The sequence below is a fragment of the Trichosurus vulpecula genome, chromosome 4 (genome assembly GCF_011100635.1).
Source record: "Trichosurus vulpecula isolate mTriVul1 chromosome 4, mTriVul1.pri, whole genome shotgun sequence".
Classification (NCBI taxonomy): Eukaryota; Metazoa; Chordata; class Mammalia; order Diprotodontia; family Phalangeridae; genus Trichosurus; species Trichosurus vulpecula.
The window spans coordinates 210,418,953-210,443,591 of record NC_050576.1 but is presented as its reverse complement, the minus strand read 5'-3'; the positions used below and the strand labels follow the sequence as shown (position 1 = coordinate 210,443,591).

Below are 24,639 nucleotides of genomic sequence, written 5' to 3'. Positions count from 1 at the left end.
AGAGAGAGCTTTGAGGTATACCTTAGTTAGGTTATATGGTATTAATGAACTTGCAAAGCAACCTTAAAAGGAGAAGTTAGACGCTAGGAGTATTGAGTGGAGAAGTCAATCGAGGATAACTGTTTTTGTTGATCCAGTGTGATATTTGTCAGTATACTTCCATAAGTTCCCTATAAAGACTCTACCCATGGTGCCTAGGACTGCCTTCTCTTTTTTCTTTTATATCAAAAGAATAGGAGGGTAGTGGCAAAGAATTGGAAATTGAGGGAGTGCCCATCAGTTGGAGAATGACTGAATGAGTTATGGCATATGAATGTGATGTATTACGCTGTAAGAAATGATGAGCAGGCAGATTTCAGAAAAATCAGGGAAGACTTGTATGAACTGATGCAAAGCGATGTGGGCAGAAACAAGAAAACAATTTACACAATAATAGCAATATTGTAAAGATAAGGAAAGACTTAATAATGCTGATCAATACAGTGATCCACCACAATTCCAAAAAACCAATGATAAAAAATGCTGTCCACCTCTAGAGAGACAACTGATGAGCTCAGAGTTTACACAGAAGCATATTTTCTCTTTTTTTTCTTTTTTCTTTTTGAACTTGGCTAATGCAGAAATATATTTTGCATAATTTCATATGTGTAATGAGTATTGTTTTTGCTTTCTCAGTAGGTGGGGGAAGAGAGTGAAGGGAGAGAGAATTTGGAACTCAAAATAGGATAAACTTTTTTAAAAATTCAAATATTTTTGGGAAAAAAGAGAATAGGAGTCTGTATGGTATAGTGAAGAATGTCAGACTTGGTCCTGTGTTCAAATCAAGCTAGCTATGATAATGTTATGGTGATGATAGGAGAAAGGTACCAGGTATTCTTTAAACATTTTAAAATTTTGAAAGCTTTGGCAGTTGGAGTAATCTTCACTCTTCTAGAAATTACTTATGTGGAGCATCTATCTCCTTCTCTGACCCTACATGGTGTGGTGCTAAGATATTTGAGGTGGTGTAGTATAGCAGAAAGAGCAAAGGAGGTGGAGTTTGAGGACTTTACTTTGCTACTGAACACCTGTTTTCACATAAACAGGTCAGTTAAATTCTTTAAGCCTCAGTTTTGAGATAATGTATGCTCTGTAAACCTTCTGACACTATATGTATTTTGATGTTGGTGATTTCATTGTTATTATATTCACTTAGATTGAGAGGTTAGATTGGTTGCTCTCTTAGGTTACTTACAAATACTTTTTGTGATCTCTGATTTATATTGTATTATTCCTCCCTAATTTTGTGTTCCTGTGTGCTCTCTTTATCTTATGTTCATGGATTTCATGTTTTTTTAAATTGTGTAAACATAGGATTGTTGCAAAAAAAGATAAGAAAGTGTTTGATGTTTTATTCATCACTTTATATTATTGCCTCATAATCACTGTCACTCTGAACAAGTAACTTTAATATTTCTATGTTTCTTTAACTGACAAATAAAGGAGTTGTACTAGATTATTTCTTTGGTACCTTCTAATTCTATAATTGTTGCTGTGAGACATAATATTTGTAAAGTGCTTAGCATATTTTATTATTATTATCATTATTATTTATTAAGAAAATTAAAACTATTTGATGTGAACAGCATCTTTTTCCATTGTCTTCATGTGAGAGGCCCTTGACATCATCTATTCTTTCTTACTCTCCTCCAATCTTTGACAAAGAGCTGGCCCTTCTTCTTGCCAACACCAACCCCTATGCATGTGTACTTGATTTTCTTCTCTCCACTCCCCAAGAGATTAAGTCTTAAAATGTCCTTCCTCTTTCTCTAATCTTCAGCCCCTCCCTGTCAACTGTTTCCTCTTCTCTTGTCTTCAAACATGTCCAAATATACCCCATTCTTTAAAAAACAAACCTTCAGTAGATCTATCCCTTCATGTTCTCCTCTCTTTCTTAGCCGAACACTTTGAAAAAACTCTCTATACTTGTTGCCTTGATTTCCTCTTTGCTCACTTTTCAACCCCTTGTATTCTGACATCTGAACTCATCTCTAAACTGAGATTACTCTCTGCAAAGTTACCATGACCTCTTAATTGTCAAATCTAAAGCTCTTTTAAAAAATTTTTAGTCCCAATTTTTCTTGACCTGTCTGCTATATTTGATACTGTTGGCTACCTTTTCCTTTTGGATTCTCGTACTCTTTGGGTTTTTGTGATGCTACTCTCCTGATTTTCCTGCCTGACCAGTGTTTCTTAATTTCTATTTCTGTCTCATCATCCATATCTCATCTCTAAATTCCCCGCCCCCCCCCCCCCCCCCCCCCCCGCCGAGGTTCTGTCCTTGGCCCTATTCTTTTACACTCTTCCTCTTGGTAACCTCATCAGCTGCCATGGATTTAGCTATCATCTCTAATATGCAGATGACACATAGGTCTATGCATCCAGTCCTAGTCTCTCTTCCTGAGCTTCAATATCCCATTGTCAATTGTTTTTTAACTGAATGGCCTGATACACCTTAAACTAAAAATATCAGAAAATAAACTGATTCTCTTCTTAAATCTTCCTCCTGTTCCTCCTCCTCCTTTTTATTCTTCTTTCTTCTCCTTTTCCTCCTCTCCCCCTTCCTCCTCCTCCTCCTTTTACTCCTCCCCCTTCTCCCCCAAATTTGCCTGTTTAATTTAAAGGCTCTACCATCCTTCTATTCTCTAAGGTTCATAACCTTGACATTATCCTGGCTTTCCTCACATATCTAATCAGTTGCCAAGTCTTGCCATTTCTACTTTCATGACATCTCTCATATTTAATCCCTTTTTGCTACTCATACTGCTACCACCATAGTTAAGGCCCTCATCACCTCTCACCTAGATTATTGCACCAGCTTCCTCATTGTCTTCCTTGCCTCAAGTTTCTTAATATTGTAGTCTATTTTACATACTATTGCCAAAATAATTTCCCTTAAATGCCTGATTCTTCTCACTTCATTTTGTATCAGTTCATATAGATCTGGCCATGTATTTTCTGAAATTATTCCCCTCATCATTTCTTATAGTGCAGTAGCACTCCTTCACAATCCCGTACCACAACTTGTTCAGCCATTCCCCAATTGATGTGTAACCCCTCAATTTCTAATTCTTTGCCACCACAAAAAGAGTTGCTATAAATATTTTTCTACATATAAATCGTTTTCCTTTTTCTGTGACTCTTTTGGGATACATACATCATAGTGATATTGCTGGGTCAAAGGGTATACACAGTTTTGTAGCCCTTTGGGTATACTTTCAAATTGCTCTCCAGAATAGTTGGACCAGTTTACAACCCTATTAACAGTTCATTAATGTACCGATTTCCCCTCATCCCTTCCAGCATCTGTCATTTCTGATTGATGTGAGGTGGTACATCAGAGTTGTATTAATTTGCATTTCTCCAGTCAGTGGTAATTTAGAAGATTTTTTCATATGACACTGATTTCTTCTGAAGGCTTCCTGTTCATATCCTTTGCTCATTTATCAGTTGGGGAATGACTTTTATTTTTATTAATTTGACTCAATTCCCTATATATTTGAGATAAAGTTTTTATCAGAGAAACTTGCATTTTATATTCATTGTCTATGATATCTTTTTCACTGCAATTTCCATGCTTATCTCTTTTAATTAGGTCTGTTTTTGCTTTTGTTTGCTCTGAGATTGTGATTGCTGCCATTGCTTTTTTCTACTTCAGCTGAAGTATAGTAAATTCTGCTCCACACTTTATTTTAGCTCTGTGCATCTTTCTCTTTCAAATATGTCTCTTCTAAACAGCGTATTGTTGGATTCTGGTTTCTAATGCCTTCTCCTATCTGCTTCCATTTTATGGGTAAACTCATTCCATTCATATTTGCAGTTATGATTACTGTGTATTTCCCTCTATCCTATTTTTTCTGTTTATCTTTTTCTCTCTCTCTTTTTATCCTGTCACTCCTCAAAAATCTGTTTTGCTTCTGATCACTGCCTTCCTTAATCTGTACTCTCTTTTATCATTCCTTTGCTATTTCCATATCTCTTATCCCCTTCTCCTCTTAATTCTCTATTCTTTAATATAGATTTCTATGCCCAGCTTAATATGTATATTTTCTTTTCTCTTTGAACCAATTCCAGTGAGTATAAGGTTCAAATTTTACCTTCCAACTCCCTCCTACCCCTCCCCCCATTTTCCACTCCATTGTAAAAGTTCTCCCTTGAGCACCTCTTTTATATCAGAGACTTTTTTCCATTTTATCTCTTTTCCTCCTTCTCCCAGCGCACACCTCTTTCTCACCCCTTCATTTTTTTGGGAGACCATCCCAACATAATTTACTCATACCAGTGCCCTGTGTTTATATGTACTCCTTCTAACTGCCCTAATAATAATAATGTTCTCAGAAGTAACATGAATTATCTTCCCATATAGGAATATAAACAGTGTAACTTTATTGAGTCTCTTGTGATTACTCTTTCATGTTTAGCTTTTAATGTTTCTCTTGAGTCTTGTGTTGAATGTCAAAATTTCTATTCAACATTGATCTTTTCATCAGCAATGCTTAAAAGGCCCTTATTTCATTAAATATCCATTTTCCCCTGAAGGATTACACTCAGTTTTGCTGGATAGGTTATTCTTGGTTGTAATCCTAGCTCCTTTGCCTTCTGGAATATCATATTCCAATCCCTCCAGATCTTCAGTGTGGAAGCTGCTAAATTATATGTCATCTTGACTCTGGCTCCATGAAATTTGAATTGTTTCTTTCTGGCTGCTTGCAATATTTTCTCCTTGTCCTGAGAGCTCTGAAATTTGGCTACAATGTTCCTTGGAGTTTTCATTTTGGGATCTCTTTCAGGAGGTGCTCAGGGGATCTTTCAATTTCTGTTTGACCCCTGTTTCTATAATACCCAAGCACTTTCATTGATAATTTTTTGAGATATGAGGTAAAGGCCCTTTTTTTTGATAATGGCTTTCAGATAGTCCAATAATTCTTAAATTACATTTCTTTCATCTATTTTCCAGGTGAGAAATTTTCCTAGCATTCTCTTCTTTTTTTTCATTCTTTTGACTTTGTTTTATTGTTTCTTGATGTCACCTGAAGTCAATAGTTTCTGCTTGCCCAATTCTGATTTTTTCGAATGATTTTCTTCAGTGTGCCTTTGTCCTTCTTTTTCCATTTGATCAATTCTACTTTTTAAGGAGTTCTTTAGTGAATATTTGTACCTCCTTTACCATTTGGCCTATTCCATTTTTAAGGAGTTCTTTTCTTTAGTGAATTCTTGTGCCTCTTTTACCATTAGACAAATTTTTTTAAAGGTGTTATTTCTTCAGTATTTTTTGTGCCTCTTTTACTAAGCTGTTGACTCTCTTTGCATAATTTTCTTGCATCATTCTCATTTTTTATACCAGTTTTTCCTCTACCACTCTTATCTTTGTCTTGAACTTTTCCTTGAAATAATTTTTGGGCTTTTGTCCAATTAGGATTTGTCTCATTGAGGCTTTGCTTGCAGCTCTTTTCACATTGTTGTTTTCTGGGTTTGTATCTTGGTCTTCACTGCCACAATATTAACTTTTTTTTATTGTAAAGTTCTTTTTTTATTGTTTTCTCATTTTTAGCCTATTTTCTTGACCTTGAGTTTTATGTTAAAGTTGGACTCTGCTCACCTAAGGTTTGGGAGGCACTGTCCCCAAGCTTCAGGCTTTTTTGTTCTGCTGTATTCAGAACTACTTCTGGGGGGTGAAATCGTCTGCAAGTTTTCAGGGCTTCCAAAGTGATGTGATCTGTGGAAAGGTATGGTCACTGTTCCCCTGACATGTGCTATAATCTTTACCCAGGAAGGGCCCTTGTTTCTCTACTGCTGCAGGCCCTAGTGCCCCTCTTGGTCCTGGAACTGTGACCAGGTACCCTTTTCTCCTGCAGCCACAAGTGCTGTTTTTCCTCTCTGCCTTAGAACTGTGACTAGGGCTCCTGTTCCCTTGTGACTGACAACAATCACTCCTCTCCACTCTGGAACTGCCTCCCCAAACCACTTATGGGTTATATAGTTGCCAGTCAGTGCCAGCTATATGCAATGCCGGCAAAGAATCCTTTATAATCTCTTTCTGACCGGTTTTCTGACTCCCTGCCTTTATAATATCTGGTCCTAGAGCAGCTTTTGCTGCTCCCACTGATGTAGCTGCCTCTTCTGCTAGTGTTCCTGTCATGCTCCCATCCTGGCCCCTATGCTGGTGTCACAGAACTCTCCTTCCAACCTCCTAAGTTTTCTTAGGCTGGAAAAATTTCTTACTTTCACCTTTTGTTGCCTCTGCCACTCCACAATTTGAGTTGAGAAGTTTTAAAGTTGTTTGGAGGGCAAAGTTGGGAAATTTCAACTGGATTGCTGCCTGTGCTTGATCGTCTTGGCACTGCCCCATGTATTATCATTATTTTGATTTCATACTTAAAATTTTAACATTCTTTTGTCATGATAGGTTCAAGGCTTCCAGAGTGAGCTTGATAAAGAGAAAGGAGATTCTCAGAAGAAAATTCGTAAATTGGAGGATGCTTTCAGGTACGTTAATAGTGTCACAAATGCAGTTTTTCCTTGAAATGATCTAGTGCTTTATTTCTATGTAAATTAAATTTCTAGCATATTCACTTTATATTTCTGTAAGAATCTTGTGATGGTTTCATTTGAGTGGGGCTTCCAGTATAATATCATATTTTCAGGATTTTATTACTAATTTGCAAAAAATTTTTGAAGAAAAAAAATCAATTCACTTGTTTATTTAGTGATAGGAGTATGAGATAAGAGAGTTTAATTGGTTTCATATGCTCCCTTGTAAATAAGTCACAACAAATTTAAAAAATTTCAAGATGCAGAGATTCTTATGATAATATGAAAACCCTCTCTTTTATGGTGTGAATTCATTGGAATAGAAATTTAGGAGTGTGTTCCGTAGCATATCAAAGATTTATTAATTTTGTGTTCCTGGATATTACCTATGAGAGCATATATTGTACTCAGTATCAGCTAATTGACAGTGGTGTCTAGAGGCACTACAACATTTTAGGTTTAATGTTATTTATCTTATAGTTTTGTAATCTAAGGACTTTGATATTTTCTTAATAAAAATCTTTAAAGATCACCTTGAGTAAAATCATTTTTGATGCTGTGGTAAATTAAATTGCTATTGTATAAATATTATGAGTTTTTCTTTTCTTTTTTTATTGAATTGTTGAAGCCATTTACATTAAAATCATGGGTTGGGCTTATATTTTCTTCCATTTGTCTCTAATTTTTTTTTTTCGTATTAAGATTTCCCTTCTCTTTTCAAGTACAATGTCTCTTCTGTTACTTTAGATCACTGTACTTTAAGGCAATCTTACTCATGTTGGCTCTCTTCCACTCACCTCCCATCCTGCTTGTCACCTCCTTCCCTAGCTTTGTAATTTTGCTTAAATCATTAGTTTCCTTTACTTTATTTAATTCTTCCCCTCTTTTTTTCCCCTTCTCAGTTAAGTAGTCAAGTAAGATGCTCTTCCTTTTTTGGAACAGCTTCTATGTTATTGCCTTGTAGACCTTGCCCCCCTTTTTCTGTTGTGCTTCACTACACTACCAATTCTGCAAGTGAGAGAGATAGCGTTATTCTATGGTAGGATTTTTTCTAGGTTCCTCATTATGCAGTGTATTATTAACCTTTGCCCTTCTCATGGTGATGTTTTCCCTTGCCTTAAAATCTCCTCTTTGCTCTGTGCCCTCCTACTCATCTGATTGTGACTTATCCTGGGAAATTCTCATTCCCCTTCCTGAAGGAAGATAAATGGTCTTTTGAAACACCAAATCCTTGAAGATTAACCCATTTTAAGGTCCCCATTTTCATTTATAGTATATCTCTCTTCTCCCATGGCAGCATTCATCAGTGGACCTCTTGCTTTTGAAACAATATTTCCTCCTTTCTTCCCTCGTGGTTCAAATTCTTCCTTAGCCTCCTTACTTGTTCTGCTCTAGTCTCTCTTGTTCCAGATGTGGTATTTAAAAAGTTTCAAGAGACATAATTTCAGAGTAATTTAATCATTGTATTAATAATGCCAGCATTTTAATAAAAGGATTGTCATTTGGCTATCTCTCTCAGACCAAAGACTCCTTGTGTGTGCTCACAGTTTATATGCCCATGGAAGAGTAGTGGCATTCCTCAGGGTAGCAATCAACTCTGATTGGTTAACAATTAATGAGAAAATGAAATTACAATGAGAGTGGGCTATATTACAATTAGGGTTTTAGGATATGTAACTTGGGCCACCCAAGTCTTGGTCAAAGAGACTTATTAATTTCCGTATCACCTGTCTGACAAAAAGGAGGATCCACATTTTCCCAGACCTATCTGAGCAAATACAATGAACAGGAATGCATCCATTAGCCCAAACGTAGAATATCTTTTACTGTCTTATTATATCTTGGCCTGCGTAAATCTCTGCCTGTTTTCCCACACTGATTGATATCTGTATGAGGAAGTAGAAAAGGGGGAAAACTTTGGTTATAATATGATAATTAGTAATTAATGCCAGAGACAAATAATCATTTCTTGCACAGAGAGCCTACAGGATTTATTTCTCCTTATGTCCTTTATATCTCTCTCACTTTTATGTTCTCTCCCATTCTGTAATTTAGTCTTGCTAAAATATTGATACAGCTGTAGGCAAGATATTGTGAGGTTTAGTCCATAATGTTCCAGTCCTGTTTCTGAATCATTTCTATTTGAATTCTTCTTTCACCTTTGTCTCCTTATTTTGAAAAGGAAATCTCTCAATGGTGTCTCCATTATTATTTTGTTATTTTTCTTATTTATTTGACTTTATGTATGCCTGCTATCTGGGGTGTTTAAAATTTAAATAATATCTTTAATCCTAGTCTTTATAAGAATGCTTCAAATGCCTCTTTTTGATTGGACATATATTTTTTTCAATAGTGCTTAGGTTTGCAGGTTAGGTCTTCTTGGGTTGCATCTTTATTTCCTTTGTTCTTTGGAACACGTTGTTTCATTCCTTTCTGCAGTTTTTGGTGGATGCAGAATAGTCTTGTTTTTCCTTTTTATTTGAATGTCTTTGTCCTGGTTACTTGCAGTATTTATTGTTGGTCTTTGGCATTTTTAAATGCCTTAGAGTTTGCAGAATAGGGTTTTGTGTTGTTCTGTTTTTCTAAATGTAGTTTGTAGATTCTTTAATTGAAACTGTGTTCTGTGTTCAGGAGTTTTGGGCAGTTTTCTCGTATTATTTCTTCTGTGATGGTGCTCAGATTTTTGGACTTGTCATGTTCTGCTGGGATATCTTAATTCTTAAATTGTCTCTGCACATCCTGTCTTTGAGTTCAATGTGTTCTGCATCATAGAGATCATAATTTCTTTCAATATTATTGCATTTTACTTCTCTTCTTTCTGGTTGTCTTTTACTTCTTTGTATTTTAATTTGCAATCTGTTATTTGTTTTTTTTTCTTTAGTGACAATTGCAGTATGGTTTCAAGTTTTTCTATTCTGCTGATTATTTCTGCTGTGTAGGCCATAAATTCTGCTTTCAAAATTCTTATTTCTCTTTTAAACCATTTAGAAGCATCCTGTTAAGGATTCATGCTCCTGGGAATCCACGGAATCCTCTGCCTCATTGTTAATTCATTCATTTTCCTTTGCTTTACAATATTGATTTATAGATGTATAGAGTCTTTGTATTGATCTGGAGGCCATATTCCCTTCTGTCATTAATATCTTCCCTGTTGGTTTATCTACCTATAGTCAAGGTCTTTAATAAAGTTCTCTTGCTTTTGAGATCTTTGGCAATTTCAGTACTTTCTTCCTTTCTGTTCCTCAGTTGCTCACTTCCTGATTCCATCCCCATTGATGATGGTTTCTCTTGAGGCTTGATCTCAAACCCATCTCAGCTTCCTCCTATGGTGGGTAGTTCACATTTCACAGCTGAAAGTCTCTGTCCCAAGTACCTTCTGGGGGATGCAACTCTCCCCACCTGGCAGCTGGGCTCTTTCCCTCAGTCTTAGTGGAATGTCACACAGCCATGCACACACATCTCCTGCCCCAGTTCCTTGTCTTCCTTAGTTCTCTGACTCAGCTCTGTTGTAGCACAGAGCCAGCCAGAGTAAACTCTTGCCTTTTTTTTTTAGTTCTTTTAGAATCCATAAGTTCTGTTACAGGCCCATGTGTCCCCTATGCTTCGCTGCTGCAGGATTGTGATGGGTGTTGGTGGGGGAGGGACTTTGGAATGAGTCTATTAAAGTTTAGGAATTAGCCTTCTCTGTTATTAGTTCATTGAATTGTTACCTTGTTAGCACTTAGAGCTGAAATTGCTTTATTTCTTCCCTGTATTTTGTATTTTGGAGAGGCTTGAGAGGCCATAAACATTGCAGAACATGTTTAGTCTTCCGTATTGTTGGTTATGTGATCCAAAAATATATATAGAATTATTAGTAATGTGTATACATTATTTCTGTCATTTCTTAAGTAGATGAGGTCTTTCTTTCTGGATTAGGTTTGTGAATGATCTTAATATAATGCCAAATACATGAATACTATAAAATGGAAGTGTTAAAAGTTCATTGTTAAATCTTTATTTCAACAAAAAGGTTGCCAATTGTCTATTGATATCTGAAAAATAATAATCTGTGGACCCACTGTTTCTGTTTTTGAATCTAATGGAATTCCTAGACATACTTTCTTCCAGACTAAATTTCATCTTCTTAGAGGATGGTCAGATAGTTTACCTTAATCATAGTTATTTTGACGATTTCAACTAAATGTTTCTTTGCTTAAACAAGGAAAAAGTGAGGTTTTTTTTCCTTTTTTTAAAGTTCAGATCCTGGAAAGCATTCTTTTTTGAGTGCGTATTAAATGCACAGTTCAGGATACTAAAGCCAGAGGGTTGTTCTTCAGTTGTTTAACCTTTTTTGTGACCCCATGGACTATAGTATGCCAGGCCTGCTATCCTCAACTATCTCTCAAAGTCTATCCAAGTTCATTTCCATTGCTTCCATGATACTTTTTCCGAAACTCATTCTCTGCCCTCCCTTCTTCCTTTTGCCTTCAGTCTTTCCCAACATCAGGGTCTTTTCCAGTACTCCCATCTTCTCATTATATGGCTGAAGTATTTAAGCTTCAGCTATAGTATTTGACCTTCTGGTGAATAGCCTGAATGAATTTCTGTAAGTTTTGATCTCTTATCTACCCAGGAGACTTTCAAAAGCCCTTTCCAACACCACAATTCAAATGCATTGATTCTGAGGCACTCAGCTTTTCTTGTAGTTCAACTCTCAAAGCCATACATTACTACTGGAAAAACCATAGCTTTGCCTATACAGACCTTCGTTAGCAAGGTGATGTCTCTGTTTTTTAGTATGCTGTCCAGATTTGTCTTAGCTTCCCTTCCAAAGAACAAATGTCTTAATTTTTTGGCTGCACTCACCATCTGCAGTGATCTTTGAGCTTAAGATATAAAATCTGATACTGCTTCCATTTCTTTTCCTTCTATTTGCCAGGGAGTGATGGGAGCAATTGAAAAGACCATAGTTTGGTTTTTTGTTGTTGTTGTTGTTGTTGTTTGTTTTTTGATGTTAAGCTTCAACCAGCTTTTATACTTTTTACCCTTATCAAGAGGTTTCTTAATTCCTCTTTCACAATGTATACCATCTGTGTATTTCCTAGCTCCACGAAAGGGTAGGTTGCAAGTATCTTATTTCTTGATTCAAGTCCTGTTTGATCTTTAATTTTGTTACATTTACTTTTGATTTTTCTTTTAAAAAATTTCTTTTGTTACATTCTAACTTTCAGACCATCACCCTTCCTCCCTCTCCACCCCACACTAGTGAAGGCTACCATTTGACACAGATTTACATATATGTAAAACCATATTATGCACACTTCTATTTATCAGTTCCTTCTCTGGAGGTGGATAGCATCTTCCTTCATAGGTCCCCTGCAGTTGATTTGAGTATAGATAATACTCATAAAAACTTCGTTATTCACAGTTATTCCTTAAATATTGATGTTGCTATATACAGCGCTATTTTGGTTCTGCCCACTTCACTCTTCATCATTTCATGCAAATCCCTCCCTGCTCTTCCAGAATCAATCTGTTCATCATCTTCTACAACACAGCAGTACTCCGTCACGACCATATACCACATTCTTTTCAGCTACTCCACGATCGATGGGCATCTCCTCAGTTTCTAGTTTGTTGCTACCACAAAGAGAGCTGCTATGAATATTTTAGAACATAAAAGTTCTCTTCCTTTTTCCCTGATCACTTTGGGAAACACACCCAATAATGGTATTGTTGGGTCCAAAAGCATACACAATTCCACAAATCTTTGAGCATAACTCCAGATTGTTGTCCAGAATGGCCAGATCAGTTCACAGTTCTACCAACAGTGCATCAGTGTCCCAATTTTTCCACATCCACTTTAACAGTTGTCCTTAAAGAAACTATAATGCTGACAGGGAAGCTCAAGACACACACTTGAAAGAAGTGGTTTAAGGTTGTTAACCAACTTTAATGAGTTTACTGTTTGCCCTTGAAAGTTTGTTTTGGTAACAGTCTAATCAGGCTTGAAGCAGAGGCTATTACAGCTATTTTTCGGACTTCATTCTTTCAGATGGGAATCAATCTGGCAGCACATTAACTGTTATGGCATTAACTCCTCCAGGTAGCTCCCAGTATTTGCTAAATGTGTTAGTACAGAATTTGGCAAAATAAGCATGGTTAAAGTGAGGTTGATCTGTATGAGTAAGTGGTAACTGCTGAAAAATTCAAGAAGCACTTCATTGTATGCTGTTTTTGTTTTTCTACTTCAGAGCCTCTCCAGAATAATGTTCTTTAATCTGAGGTAGCTTATGGTTGTATAAAAATACAGCCTTGTTTTTGCCTTTATTTATATGGAACACAGATAATTTATTGATTATAAATAGGCCAGAGCTAAAGGATAAATTCCCTTCATACATTTTTATCTTCATAGAAACTTAGCTTGAGGAGATTTTAGCGATATATTTGTACTGAGCCCTACCACTGGTTCAGCAGAAAAAGAATCATCAAAGTGGATTTTTTTTTCTGTTTCTTGCAAAACACATTGCTTAGAGTTTATGGAAAAACATGTCAATGAACTGACTGGTTTTCTAAACTCTGTGAATCTTTAAAAGTTTTGTCTGTGCCTCTTGGATTCTACAAATATTAATGAATCCCTTCCTTTTATGAACATTATTTAGTGAGTAACATTTAAATAAAGATACATGAAACATCTAAATACTTTGCACACAGAGCTTCTTTATTATGGTATTTTAATTGGAGACAATCACATCTCTTAGATGTTTGCTTCCTTAGACTACTGTTCAGCAGCATCCCCCAATTCCCATGTATGTGGTTTGTAATCCTGGATGTTTCACCTGGCTGTTTAGACTCCTGAATTAACTTTTTTCTGCCTCATAGAGCTTCCTCAAACCTAGAGAATGTGCACAAACTTGCCTACGGCTTACCTCAATGTGTTATGATTCTTATTCTATAATAATATTCCTTACTGCATTATTTTACTTACATTTCATTTTTTGTTTGCCTAAATTCAACAATACACAATTTCATGTATATATTTTAATCAAAATCTGAAACTGGTTAATGTTGGGCATTTTCTCCTAATAAAAATTTTAAATAATAAATAATAATACTAATAAATAAATAATAAAATAGCTAGCTTTAGGAAAATAAATTTTTAGCAAAAATATTTTGCTCCATTACATGGATAATGCTAACATTTGCCAAATGATAAACCTTTATATTAACTGTTAGAAATGAAGAACTTCAGACTTCCCAATGACAGTTTGGGCGTTGATCACAGAACTTTAGCTATCTCTCATATATATATGTATGTGTATATATATATATATATATATATATATATATATATATATATATGTTTATGTAAGTATATATGGTATTTGTATTGCAAACTTTTAATTTTCACAAGTGCTATTCTGTCCACCTTTTAAAATAATTTAGATATAATTCAGTATCCTGCATTTTCTTTCTTTTTAAGTTTATAGTAGGAAGATAAATAGAACATTTTGCAAATTTTAAATAAGCTCTTCTTAAATGATTTTGAGTAAATTTCAGAAGATGGAGACTTAACAGATCTATAAATACCAAAGTCTATCCTATTCTAGAGGTTTTCCAAAATTTTATTTTACTTTTTGAAAATAAAATTTTGTGCCTAGACACTCCAAAAAGAGCATTTCCATATGCTCCTTGACCTGTTTTCTCAGTAAATTCATTTTGATATCATATATCTCACATTTTCTTCTATTTTTTCAGTCTTTTAAATTAGTTCTAAGATATCTGTTATCTTATGGAGTCAACTGAAAGCAAGTCAACTAAACTAGCATTTCTTAAGCACCTACTATATTCAGTCACTGGGCTAAACACTGAGGATACTTAAGAGAAGCAAAAACAATCCCTGCTCTTAAGGAGCTACAATCTAATGGGGGAGACAGAATACAAATAAGTATGTACAAATGGGATATATACAGGATAAATTCAGGGTAGTCCCAGAGAGAATGCGCCAAGATTAAGGAGGATTAGGAAAAGCTTCTTGAAGAAGGTAGGACTTTGACTAGGACTGGAAGAAAGCCAGGGAAGCTAAGAAGTAGAGATGAGGAGGGAGAGCATCGCAAGTATGGGGGATAGCTGGTGAAAATCCTTAGAATCAGGAGGCAAATGGTGTATGTGAGAAATAGTAAGGAGAACTGTGTTACTGATCAGAGTATATTTTGGGGAGTATGGTGTTAAGAAAACTGGAAAAGTAGGAACGGGACAGGTTATGAAGGGCTTTGAATGCCAAATAAATGATTTTATACTTGATCCCAAAGGTAACAGGGAGCAATAGAGTTTATTGGAGAGGGCAGGGATGGGAGCTGGGGTGACATGGTCAAACCTGTGCTTCAGTAAGATCAGTTTGCCACATAAGTGGAGGAGAGATTGGAATGGGAATAGACTTAGGTCAAAGAGATCAATCATGAGGCTATTGCAGAAGTTCAAGTATGACATGATGAGGGCTCGAACCAGGGTGATGGCATTGTCAGAGGAAAGAAGAGAGAATACATGAGAAATAGTACAAAGGTAGACATGAGAGGACTTAATAATTGATTAGATAAGGGGAGAGCTAAAAGAGAATGAAGAATCTAAGATGATATCTAGGTTGTGTTTGGGTCAGGATTTTTAAAAAATAGGAGAGACATCTTTAGGAGAAACAAAGTAAATTTATTTTACAAACCTTGCAAGATTTGGGCACACCTCCATAATGGAGGAGGCGAGGTAAAAGGGAACCTGCCTTAATTTATACTCTTAATGAAAAAGATTCCCACCCACCTCTATCCCTTCTCACCATTGGCTGGGAGGTGGGCTTACAGTCTAGGCATGAAAACTACACAGAGGACCAAGGTTGATCCGGTCCATTCAGGTTTTTCCCTATCAGAGCTCAACTGCCTGGGTGGCATCTGAAAGTCTAGGAGAAGAAATGGGGTGGCGGGGAGGAGAGACCTTCCTGGAGCAGAGAACAAGTAGCTCACAGGAAGTTCATTATCTTCTAACATCTGAGAGAGAGAGGGAAGGGCATGCCCACAGTTCCAGGCCCTGACCTTCCACAATCACAAAGCCAAATCCCAAAACCTCTCCTACTCCATTAGACATACCCTGTGAAGTCTTCATAATTATCCATCCCATTCAGTTGCAACCCTGGGTGACTGAGAAGATCCCTCAAAAATAAGACAGACTTTAGGAAGATGAGAGAATTTGGGGGGAAAGAATGAGTTTAGTTTTGGACACTGAATTTAAAATATCTGTGGCACATCCAGTTCTAAATGCCTAAGAGGTAGGTATAGTGCAGTGCATAGAGTGCTGGACCTGGAATCAGAAAAACCTTAGTTTAACTCCTTCCTCAGATGTTTGCTAGCCATGTGACCCTGGACAAATCATTTAACATCTGCATACTTCAGTTTCTTCACCTGTAAAATAGGGATAATAATAGCACTTACCTCCCAGGATTGTTGTGAGGAGAAAATAAGGTATTTGCAAACTTTAAAGTACTATGTAAATGCTAGTTATTGTCCCCCATCTTATGTTCATTCTTACTATGGAGGGTAATACCATACTCCCTGTCCTTGGAGCTTGTAACCTAGGCATCATCAGGGATTCTTCACTATCTCTCTCACCTACCTTATCCAATCTGTTGCCAAGGCCTGTCCGTTTCACCTTCTCAATATCTCTTGAATATGATGCCTTCTGTCCTCTACCACTGCCACCATTCTGGTGCAGGTTCTCATCACCTCTCATTTGGAATATTGAAAAAGCCTGCCGAAGGGTCTACTTGCCTCAAATCTCTTACCACTCCAATCCACCCTCCATTCAGCCACTAAAATGATTTTCCTAAAACACAGGTTATAGTTGAATGGGGGAGACAACAGGCAGTGCTTGGGGTTCATGAGCTGACTTTCACATCCTAGGGTTAGACTCCATATATCTTTGAGGTTCTGATTGCTAGATTTTCGGAGTCCTCTTTGGCATCTTAGAGTATGAAATTAGGGAATTCTTAACCACTGGGCCTGGAGTGTCTCAGTCTGAACAGTATCATGCTGGTGGTCTTTTGTCACTGCCTTTTATTTCTTCTAGGGCTTTCATGGTCACTGCCTTGGGCTTTCAAGGTCCCCATTCTGGGATTTCCAGGCCACCTTTGGTTTTGCTCAGGGGAGCTCTCTTGACTTGTTGCCTTAGAACACAGAGCTTTGCAGGGTGCAAGTGTTCCATTTCTGGTTATGTCAGTGAACTTTTTGTAGGAAGGGCTTCCTTTTCTATTAGAGACAGGTAGGTGGTACAGTGGATAGAGTTCAGAGCCTGAAGTTAGGAAGACCTAAATTTAAATCTGGCCCTGGACACTAGCTATGTGACCCTGCGCAAGTCAGGGAGGAAGGGGGGAAAGAAAGAAGGAAAGAAGGAAGTCGTGCCTGAAGAGAGTAACTGAAAAAGAGTAGACACTCCCACACAAGTGTGGGAGCCAAGAAGAGGGAGTAACCCTTTAGAAGAATGGGAAAGTAGTAGAAATGTGATATCTATCTTCAGACTAAATATACTTGTAAACCTCTTTATCTCTTATTTGGCCATGAATTATTCCCCCATTTATTGATCTGACAGATACTTTCTTCCATGCCCCATTAATTTGATTATATCACTCTTTATATCTAAATTGTGTACCCATTTTTAGCTTAGTGTGGCATATGGTGTGAGCTGTTGGTCTATGCCTACCTTCTGCCAGAATACTTTCTGGTTTTCCCAACAGTTTTTTCCATGTAGTGAGTTCTTGCCCTAATCTTTGGGTCAGTCAAACACTAGGTTACTGTACTCATTTCCTTCTGTATGTTTTATACCTAATCTCTTCCACTGATTCAACCTCTCAAGTTTTTAACTAGTACCAAATTGTTTGGATTATTATAGCTTTGTAATATAGTTTGTCATCTGGTACTTCTAGTCCCCCTTCCTTCATGATTTATTTTCATTGATTCTCTTGATATTTTTCAACTTTTTTTCCTCCAGGTGAATTTAGTTTTGATTTTTTTCTGTCTCTGTGAAGCAATTATTTGGTAATTTAATTGGTATGGTACTGAATAAATAAATTAATATGTGTAGTATTGACATTTTTATTATATTGGCTCAGTTTGCTCATGAGCAATTAGTATTTCTCTAATTATTTAGATCTGTGTTTATCTGAGGAGTGTTTTGTAGTTGTGTTCATATAATTTCTGGCAAGTAGACTCTCAAGTATTTTATGCTATTAGTTATTTTAAATGGTATTTCTCTTTCTAGCTCTTCCTGATGGATTTATTGGGAACAGAAATGCTGGTGATTGGTTTGGATTTATTTTATGTCTTGCAACTTTGCTGAAATTGTTGATTTTTTCAATTAGTTTTTTTTAATTTCACTCTCTATAATTTTCTAAGTAAACCAGTATATCATTTGCAAAGAGTGGTAGTTTTGTTTTGTTATTGCCTGTGCTTATTCCTTAAATTGTGTTTTCTTGTTGTTATAAGTTAGCATTTCTTGTACAGTATTGAATAGTAATAGTGATAATGGACATCTTTGCTTTACCCCTAATCATATTGGAATTTCTTCTAGCTTATTCCTCTTGTCTTTCATTTTTATTGATTCAAGACTCAATTCCTTGCCAAATGTTTTCCTCACTCAGGTGAACATATTGGAGAGAGATAGTACATGAGATGGGAGCCTTAGAATGACTCATTTTCTTATCATTTTGCCTTCATAAGAAACTGTTGACTCAAGTTTTATGTATAGGCAGGTCCCAATGCACTTGTTTCCTGCTTTTGGAAGGCTATAAAACTATCAATCCTTAGTTTTCTTTTGTTTAGCCTGATACCCCTAGGTAGGTAGGTGGGTGTCAGAAATTTGAAAGGAAATTTATTTTTTTTCTGGTGAATATACATCTCATTTTTATATCTCTTACTTCTCTCTCCTGTATGTTTTACCACCTCCTCCTCCTCTGTCAGCTACATTGGAAGAACAAAACACATATTGCAATCCATAATAAAATGATTAACCACATTTTTAAAAAATCTTTGATAAATTGGTTTTAAAATGATAGTATAATAAAAAATTTTTTAAAACCTCTGAAGAATTAAAAATTGAGGATACATCTTAGCACCCATCCTGGAGAAGGCAAGAATAAACATGTAGCAAAAGGTGGGATAGTATGGATTTACTAGTTCTGTTCTTAGCAGTAGAAATGACTTAGGCCTCTTTGTATTTATTCCATGTGGCTTCTTTGTAGCTTAGTTCTACCCTTTGTCTTAGCATCTTGGCATTTGCCCCCCTTCCCATTCCTTTCAGTTTTAGTAGTGACAGTTGTAGCAGGCCTACTCCAGGGCCCTTAGTCTGATTTCCCCTCTGTCTTTCCTTGTGCTCACCAGTCCCAAAATAAGCTGTTGGAGGTGGTGGTTACACTTTTTCTTGCCCTTCCATCAGTCCCTGGCTGCCCACTTGTGCCCCATTGTACATTTCTGGGATTCATCCTCACTTTTCCATTCTCAGGGTTCCAATTTCCATGACTGTCCATGGCTTGAGGAGATAAACACTGGGGATAAACATGTTTGACAGAAGACAGTTGTTTTTAACACTCTCTCATATACTCATTTGCAAATAGTCTCACCCGGAGATGGGGAAGTTGCAGCCTTGAGGGCACATGTGACCCTCTGGGTCCTCAAATGTGACCCTTTGACTGAAACAAAACTTCACAGAACAAATCCCCAAAGGATTCCTGTGAATTTGGGTTCAAAGGGCTACACTTGAGGACCCAGAGGGCCATACGTGGCCTCGAAGCCACATGTTCCCTACCCCTGGTCTCATCCTTATTCAGATCCTCTTTTTTGTAAGTTTCTTCTGCTGTAGGTAACTAGGTGAGGCAGTGGATAGTGGGCTTGGAGTCAGGAAGATCTGAATTCAAAACCAGCTTCAGACATTAACTAGCTGTATGGCCCTGGCCAAGACACACAACTGCTTCTGGCTGCCTCAATTTCTTCAGCTGTAAAATGGCGATGATAGTAATAGTACATACCTCCCTGAATTATGAAAATCAAATGAGATAACATTTGTAAAGAGCTTGGCAAAGTGCCTGGCATATAATATGCACTTAAGAGAAGCTTGTTACCTTCTTTCTTTCTGCCTATTTGCAAATAGACTCTAATTTGTTTGAAAGAATAAAGAAGTAAAATGGTTTGATGAATATGTGCTTTTCTTTTAGGCAAATTCACTAAAGGATAGGGAATCCTGAGAAGTAGTATGCCAGTCATCTCTTCACCCCCTCACAATTCAATGTTAGGATAATCACTGTGTCTCTCTAGTGGTAACTATTATATTCTTTAGTCATTTTAAGGGAAATTTACTTGTGAACTGAGACAGGAAAGTCAAACTTGAATATGAATTTAAAGAGAGCTAAAGGCTTTTTAAATACAAGTACAGTTATTCTTTTATTTGATATTTGAACTTTGAAGATTTTCTATAATTTTCTAGGGAGAAGGAGGAACAGCTGACTCGGGTGACTGAGATACAGAGGCTACAGGCCCAGCAGGCAGATGCTGCCCTAGAGGAGTTTAAGCGGCAGGTTGAGCTGAACTCCGAGAAAGTCTATGCTGAAATGAAACAGCAGGTGAGGTCACTGTGCCATCCTTTCTGAAACTCCCTCTCTGAGGTTGATACATTCTGATCTTAAAATACCTAGAACATATTTCACTTAAAAATTATTTATTTATTTTTAGTTCATATTTCACTTTTTTATAGGGCTATGTTAAAATCCTTTAGATTCTTTGATGGAAAATAGGCAAGGAATATCCCTTGATTCTTCCTTATAAAAAAGCTAGATTGATTGTTATAATAGTTATATCTATACATGGATGATGGAGAGAACTTTTTAGATTTTTTCTTGGTAATGGAATGTGAATTATTGCTAAAATCTCATTGTAAGAAAAGGTTTTCTTTACCAAAGCTATTTCTATATCCTTGTCATAGTCCATAAAATTGTATTTTGTTGATCTGGTTCTAAGAATTTCCTCACACTTAATAGTCCATTATAACAAATAGTATTTCCAGTATGTGTCCAGATAAAAGTCACCCTGAACAATGAAAAAAAATCTGGTTTTATGGTGTTTGCTATCTTTATTTACTAATTTACTCTGAAAGTTAAAATGAAGGCATTGTGAAGAGCAAAACTGAAATTTATCTAAATTTTTGTCATTTTTAAAATTCTGCTGTTACCCTTTTATTTTTCTCCTTCGTTCTCATATCAAAGATTCCTAGCTTCTAGCAAAGGGACATATGCTTAGAAAACTCTCTTAAAAGCTTGGAGAGCCTCAGAGAAAGGGATAAATTATATGGAATATATTTTTTCTCTTTTTTTCCCTATTACAAGATAAGATAACCTGTGCTACATACCAGAGAAGTGCATTATTAGTATCATTCTGCTCTGCCTCATTAATCATATATCCTAGTTTTCAGTGTTGGTTATCTGTTCTTCTATTTCTCTCATTCTTTTTCATTTTCTCTCGTTTTCACCTTTGTCATCTGCCTAGTGCTTATATATAGCTCTGGCAAGACTGAAGGCTAAAAAGGTGTCTGACCTCTGCCCGATTAGATTCATTTTTTCATTCATCCCATAAATATTTATTAAATGCCTAATTAGTTGTCAGTGCATTATGAAAGGTTCTTGGAGATACAAAGATGAAAGATGATGGACCCTGCCTTTAAAATCTTCTAAAGGGAATAAAAGAGGTTGGCAAGGGAGTCTGATATAAGCTAACACGTGATGGGGTAAAGTACTCATCCACATACAGCCTCTAGGAAAATTCAGCAAGGAAGAGATCACTTTTAGCAACACCAAAGCAACCAAGATTAGAAGGAAAGCAGAAAGCTGGAAACAATTTTCCAGCAGTGTCCCTGATAAATGGCTCGTTTCTCAAATATGTAGAGAACCAAGTCAAATTTATGAGAATACTAGCCATTCCCCAACTGAATAATAATAATCAAAAGATATGAACAGGCAGTTTTCCACAAAAAGAAATCAAAGCTATCTATAGTCATGTGCAAAAATTCTCTAATCACTATTGATTAGAGAAATGAAAATTAAAAGAGGTACCACTCTATATCTATCAGATTGGCTAATATGACAGAAAAGGAAAATGATAAATGTTGGAGAGAATGTGGGAAAATGGGACACTAATGCTTTGTTGGTGGAATTGTGAACTGATCCAACCATTCCAGAGAACAATTTGAAACTATGCTCAAAGGGCTATAAAATCCTTTTACATACCCTTTGCATATCCTTTTATTAATACTAGGTACAATACCACTACTAGGTCTGTATCCCAAAGAGATAATGGAAAAGGGAAAATGACATACAAGTACAAAATATTTATAGCAGCGGTTTTTGTGGTGGCAAAAAAATGGAAATTGAGGGGCTGCCCATCAGTTGGGGCATAACTGAACAAATTGATGTACATTAATGTAATGGAATACTGTTTTGCTATGAGAAATGATGAGCAGGCTTATTTCATAAAAACCTGGAAAGACTTACATGAACTGATGCAAAGTGAAATCAGCAGAACCAGGAGAACACTGTACACAGTAAAAGCATTATTGCTTGTTGAACAGCTGAGAATGACTTCACTCTTCTTACCAGTACAGTGATGCAAGACAGGTCCAAAGGACTTATGATGGAAAATGCTATCCATATCCAGAGAAATAATTGATGGAGTCTAAATGCAGATAAATCAATACTATTTTTAGTTTCTTTATTTTTTTGTGTGCTCTTTCCTTTTGGTTTGTTTCTTTAACAACATGACAAATATGGAAATGTTTTATATGATTGCACACATGTAACTGTAGTAGCAAGCACCCTAACATACCCAGGATGGCGTGCTCACACAGGTTCTTTAATCTGCTTTTCTTGGAAAGACTCTCAAAAAGGGGTGAACAATCCTACTTTTAATTACATTCACTAGTTCAGGGGAAAAGTCAGCCCCCTGAACATGAGAGAAACTATAAGTAGAGAAAATAGAGAGAAAATACTGGCTCGGAGCCAGAAGGCGTCACAACCCTCATGACTCAGTGCCTAATTAGCTTAGTGCCAAAAGGTGTGAAAGCCTTCCTATAAGCAAGCCTTCCCATAAACAAGCTCCTCCCCCAATGGGCTCCACATGAGGCCTATTAATGGGCAAGGATGGTCTTATATCCCATGAACATTACAATAACATATCAAATTGCTTACTCTCCTAGGGAGGTGGAAGGGGAGGGAAGGAATAAGGGAGGAAGAAAAATTTGAAATTCAAAATTTTTTAAAAAATGAATGTTAGAAATTATCCTTATATATAATTGGACAAAATAAAATACTAGTTAAAAAAGAATTCAGCTATATTAGAACCAAGAAGAGTATTAACTTCAGACGTTGAATTTTACAACAATAAATGGTTTGGTATCATTGATGATATTATATGAAGTTCCTAAAATGGGTTCTTGTTTCTTCTCCTACCCTTCCTAATTTCTGATCCACTTCTTTGTGGGTGGTACAAGTACTGACTTTTGATTCTACTTCTACAACGTATTTTTTATGTCTGTCCCCTTGCCTCTCAGCCTTTACCCAAGTTCAGGCCTTCACTACTTCTAACCTTGACCGTTACAATAGTTTTAATCAGCTTCCCTGTTTCTAGTCTTTCATTTTTCAAACAATTCTTCATATAGATGCCAAATTGATATTCCTAAAACATATTTCTGAAAATGTTACTAAAAAGTCTTCAGTATCATCCTATTGCTTTTAGTATAAAATTCAAAAATCCTCTGTTTGGCATTTAAAATCTTCTACAACATAATTCCCATCTACCATTCCTGTCTTATTTTGTATAACTCTTTTTCATGTGCTGTCTATTGTAATCAGACTGGCATCCTAATTATTCTAAGTACATGGAAGCTTATTTCTTGCTCTATATAAGTGGTTCTCCATCTCTAAAATATGCTTTTTCCTGATTGCCTCCTTATAAAATCACTAGCTTTCTTTGAAACTCAGTTGAGATACCATTTCCTTTCAGGAGGGGTTTCTTGATTATCTCTAATTTTTAGTGCTTCCTCCTTTTTCAGTTATATTGGATATAAATTTGGTTGGCTCTGTATGTATCATACCCCTCAAGAAAAACATAAATTCCTTTAGGGCAGGTACTATTTAATTTTAATTTACTGTTTCATCAGTCCGGCTAGTGGCAGCTGTGGGGGTGTAAAACCAACAACAACCAGCACACAGAGCGCTGCAAAAGCCCAGGTCCTTTTGATCTGCTTTACTAAGGAAAACAATGTTAAGGGGTTAACAATCTTACTTTAATCCAGCATACAAATATCATTTACTTAGTTCAGGGGAGAAAACCAGCACCCTGAATTACAGACCAAATACAATTTGTAGTTATCAACATCTGAGTGTTCAGCAGGGAGCTCATTACAATGGCTGGCCCAGAGTCATGCGGCACTCCTGCTGTGGCTCAGAGGTCCTAGAGAGCCCGGACCTCACCCAGGCTAGGCTTGGAAAAGTTCCCCACCCCCAGTATCACATCAGATACAAATCAATGACTCCCAGTTGTCTCAGTGCTGAGAAATACAAAAACATCCCACTTTATCTGCCCCATTCAAACAAAGGCCAGAATCATTAAAGGTCAACAGCAAAAAGTCCCCCCTTAAATACTATTACATTTACTAACTCAGGTCTTATTTCACTTCTTATATGCAATGAGCACTTGATAAATATTTCTTATTGATTTACTTATGTTGATTTGCTTGTTTACTATAATAATTCACATTTTTATAGCCCTTTAAGGTTTATAACATTTTTTACTGGCAGCAACCTTTTGGGTTAAGGGATGCAAATATTGTTATCCCCATTTTGCAGATGAGGAAAGAATCTTCTAAGAGGCTTATCTTCAACTTATGTTGAAGCCTAAGAGAAGATGGATTAAGGATAGTCACCCAGCTGAACTCTCCCACCATTCCCCTCTAAACAACTTTAACATTTTTCCTGAAATCACATTTTAGAGTGGTAGAGCCAACAAAAAG

General features: G+C 36.5%; 1 protein-coding gene across 2 annotated transcripts in view; it reads left to right on the top strand.

Moving 5' to 3' along the window:
• Positions 1-24,639, top strand: part of CEP112 (centrosomal protein 112) — a 495,213-nt gene that overhangs the window by 155,096 nt on the left and 315,478 nt on the right. For both annotated transcript variants that reach the window (XM_036753261.1, XM_036753260.1), the window contains exons 17-18: positions 6,446-6,525; positions 20,068-20,203. In XM_036753261.1, coding sequence (XP_036609156.1) covers positions 6,446-6,525; positions 20,068-20,203 — 216 coding nt within the window. The remainder of the gene's footprint in view (positions 1-6,445; positions 6,526-20,067; positions 20,204-24,639) is intronic.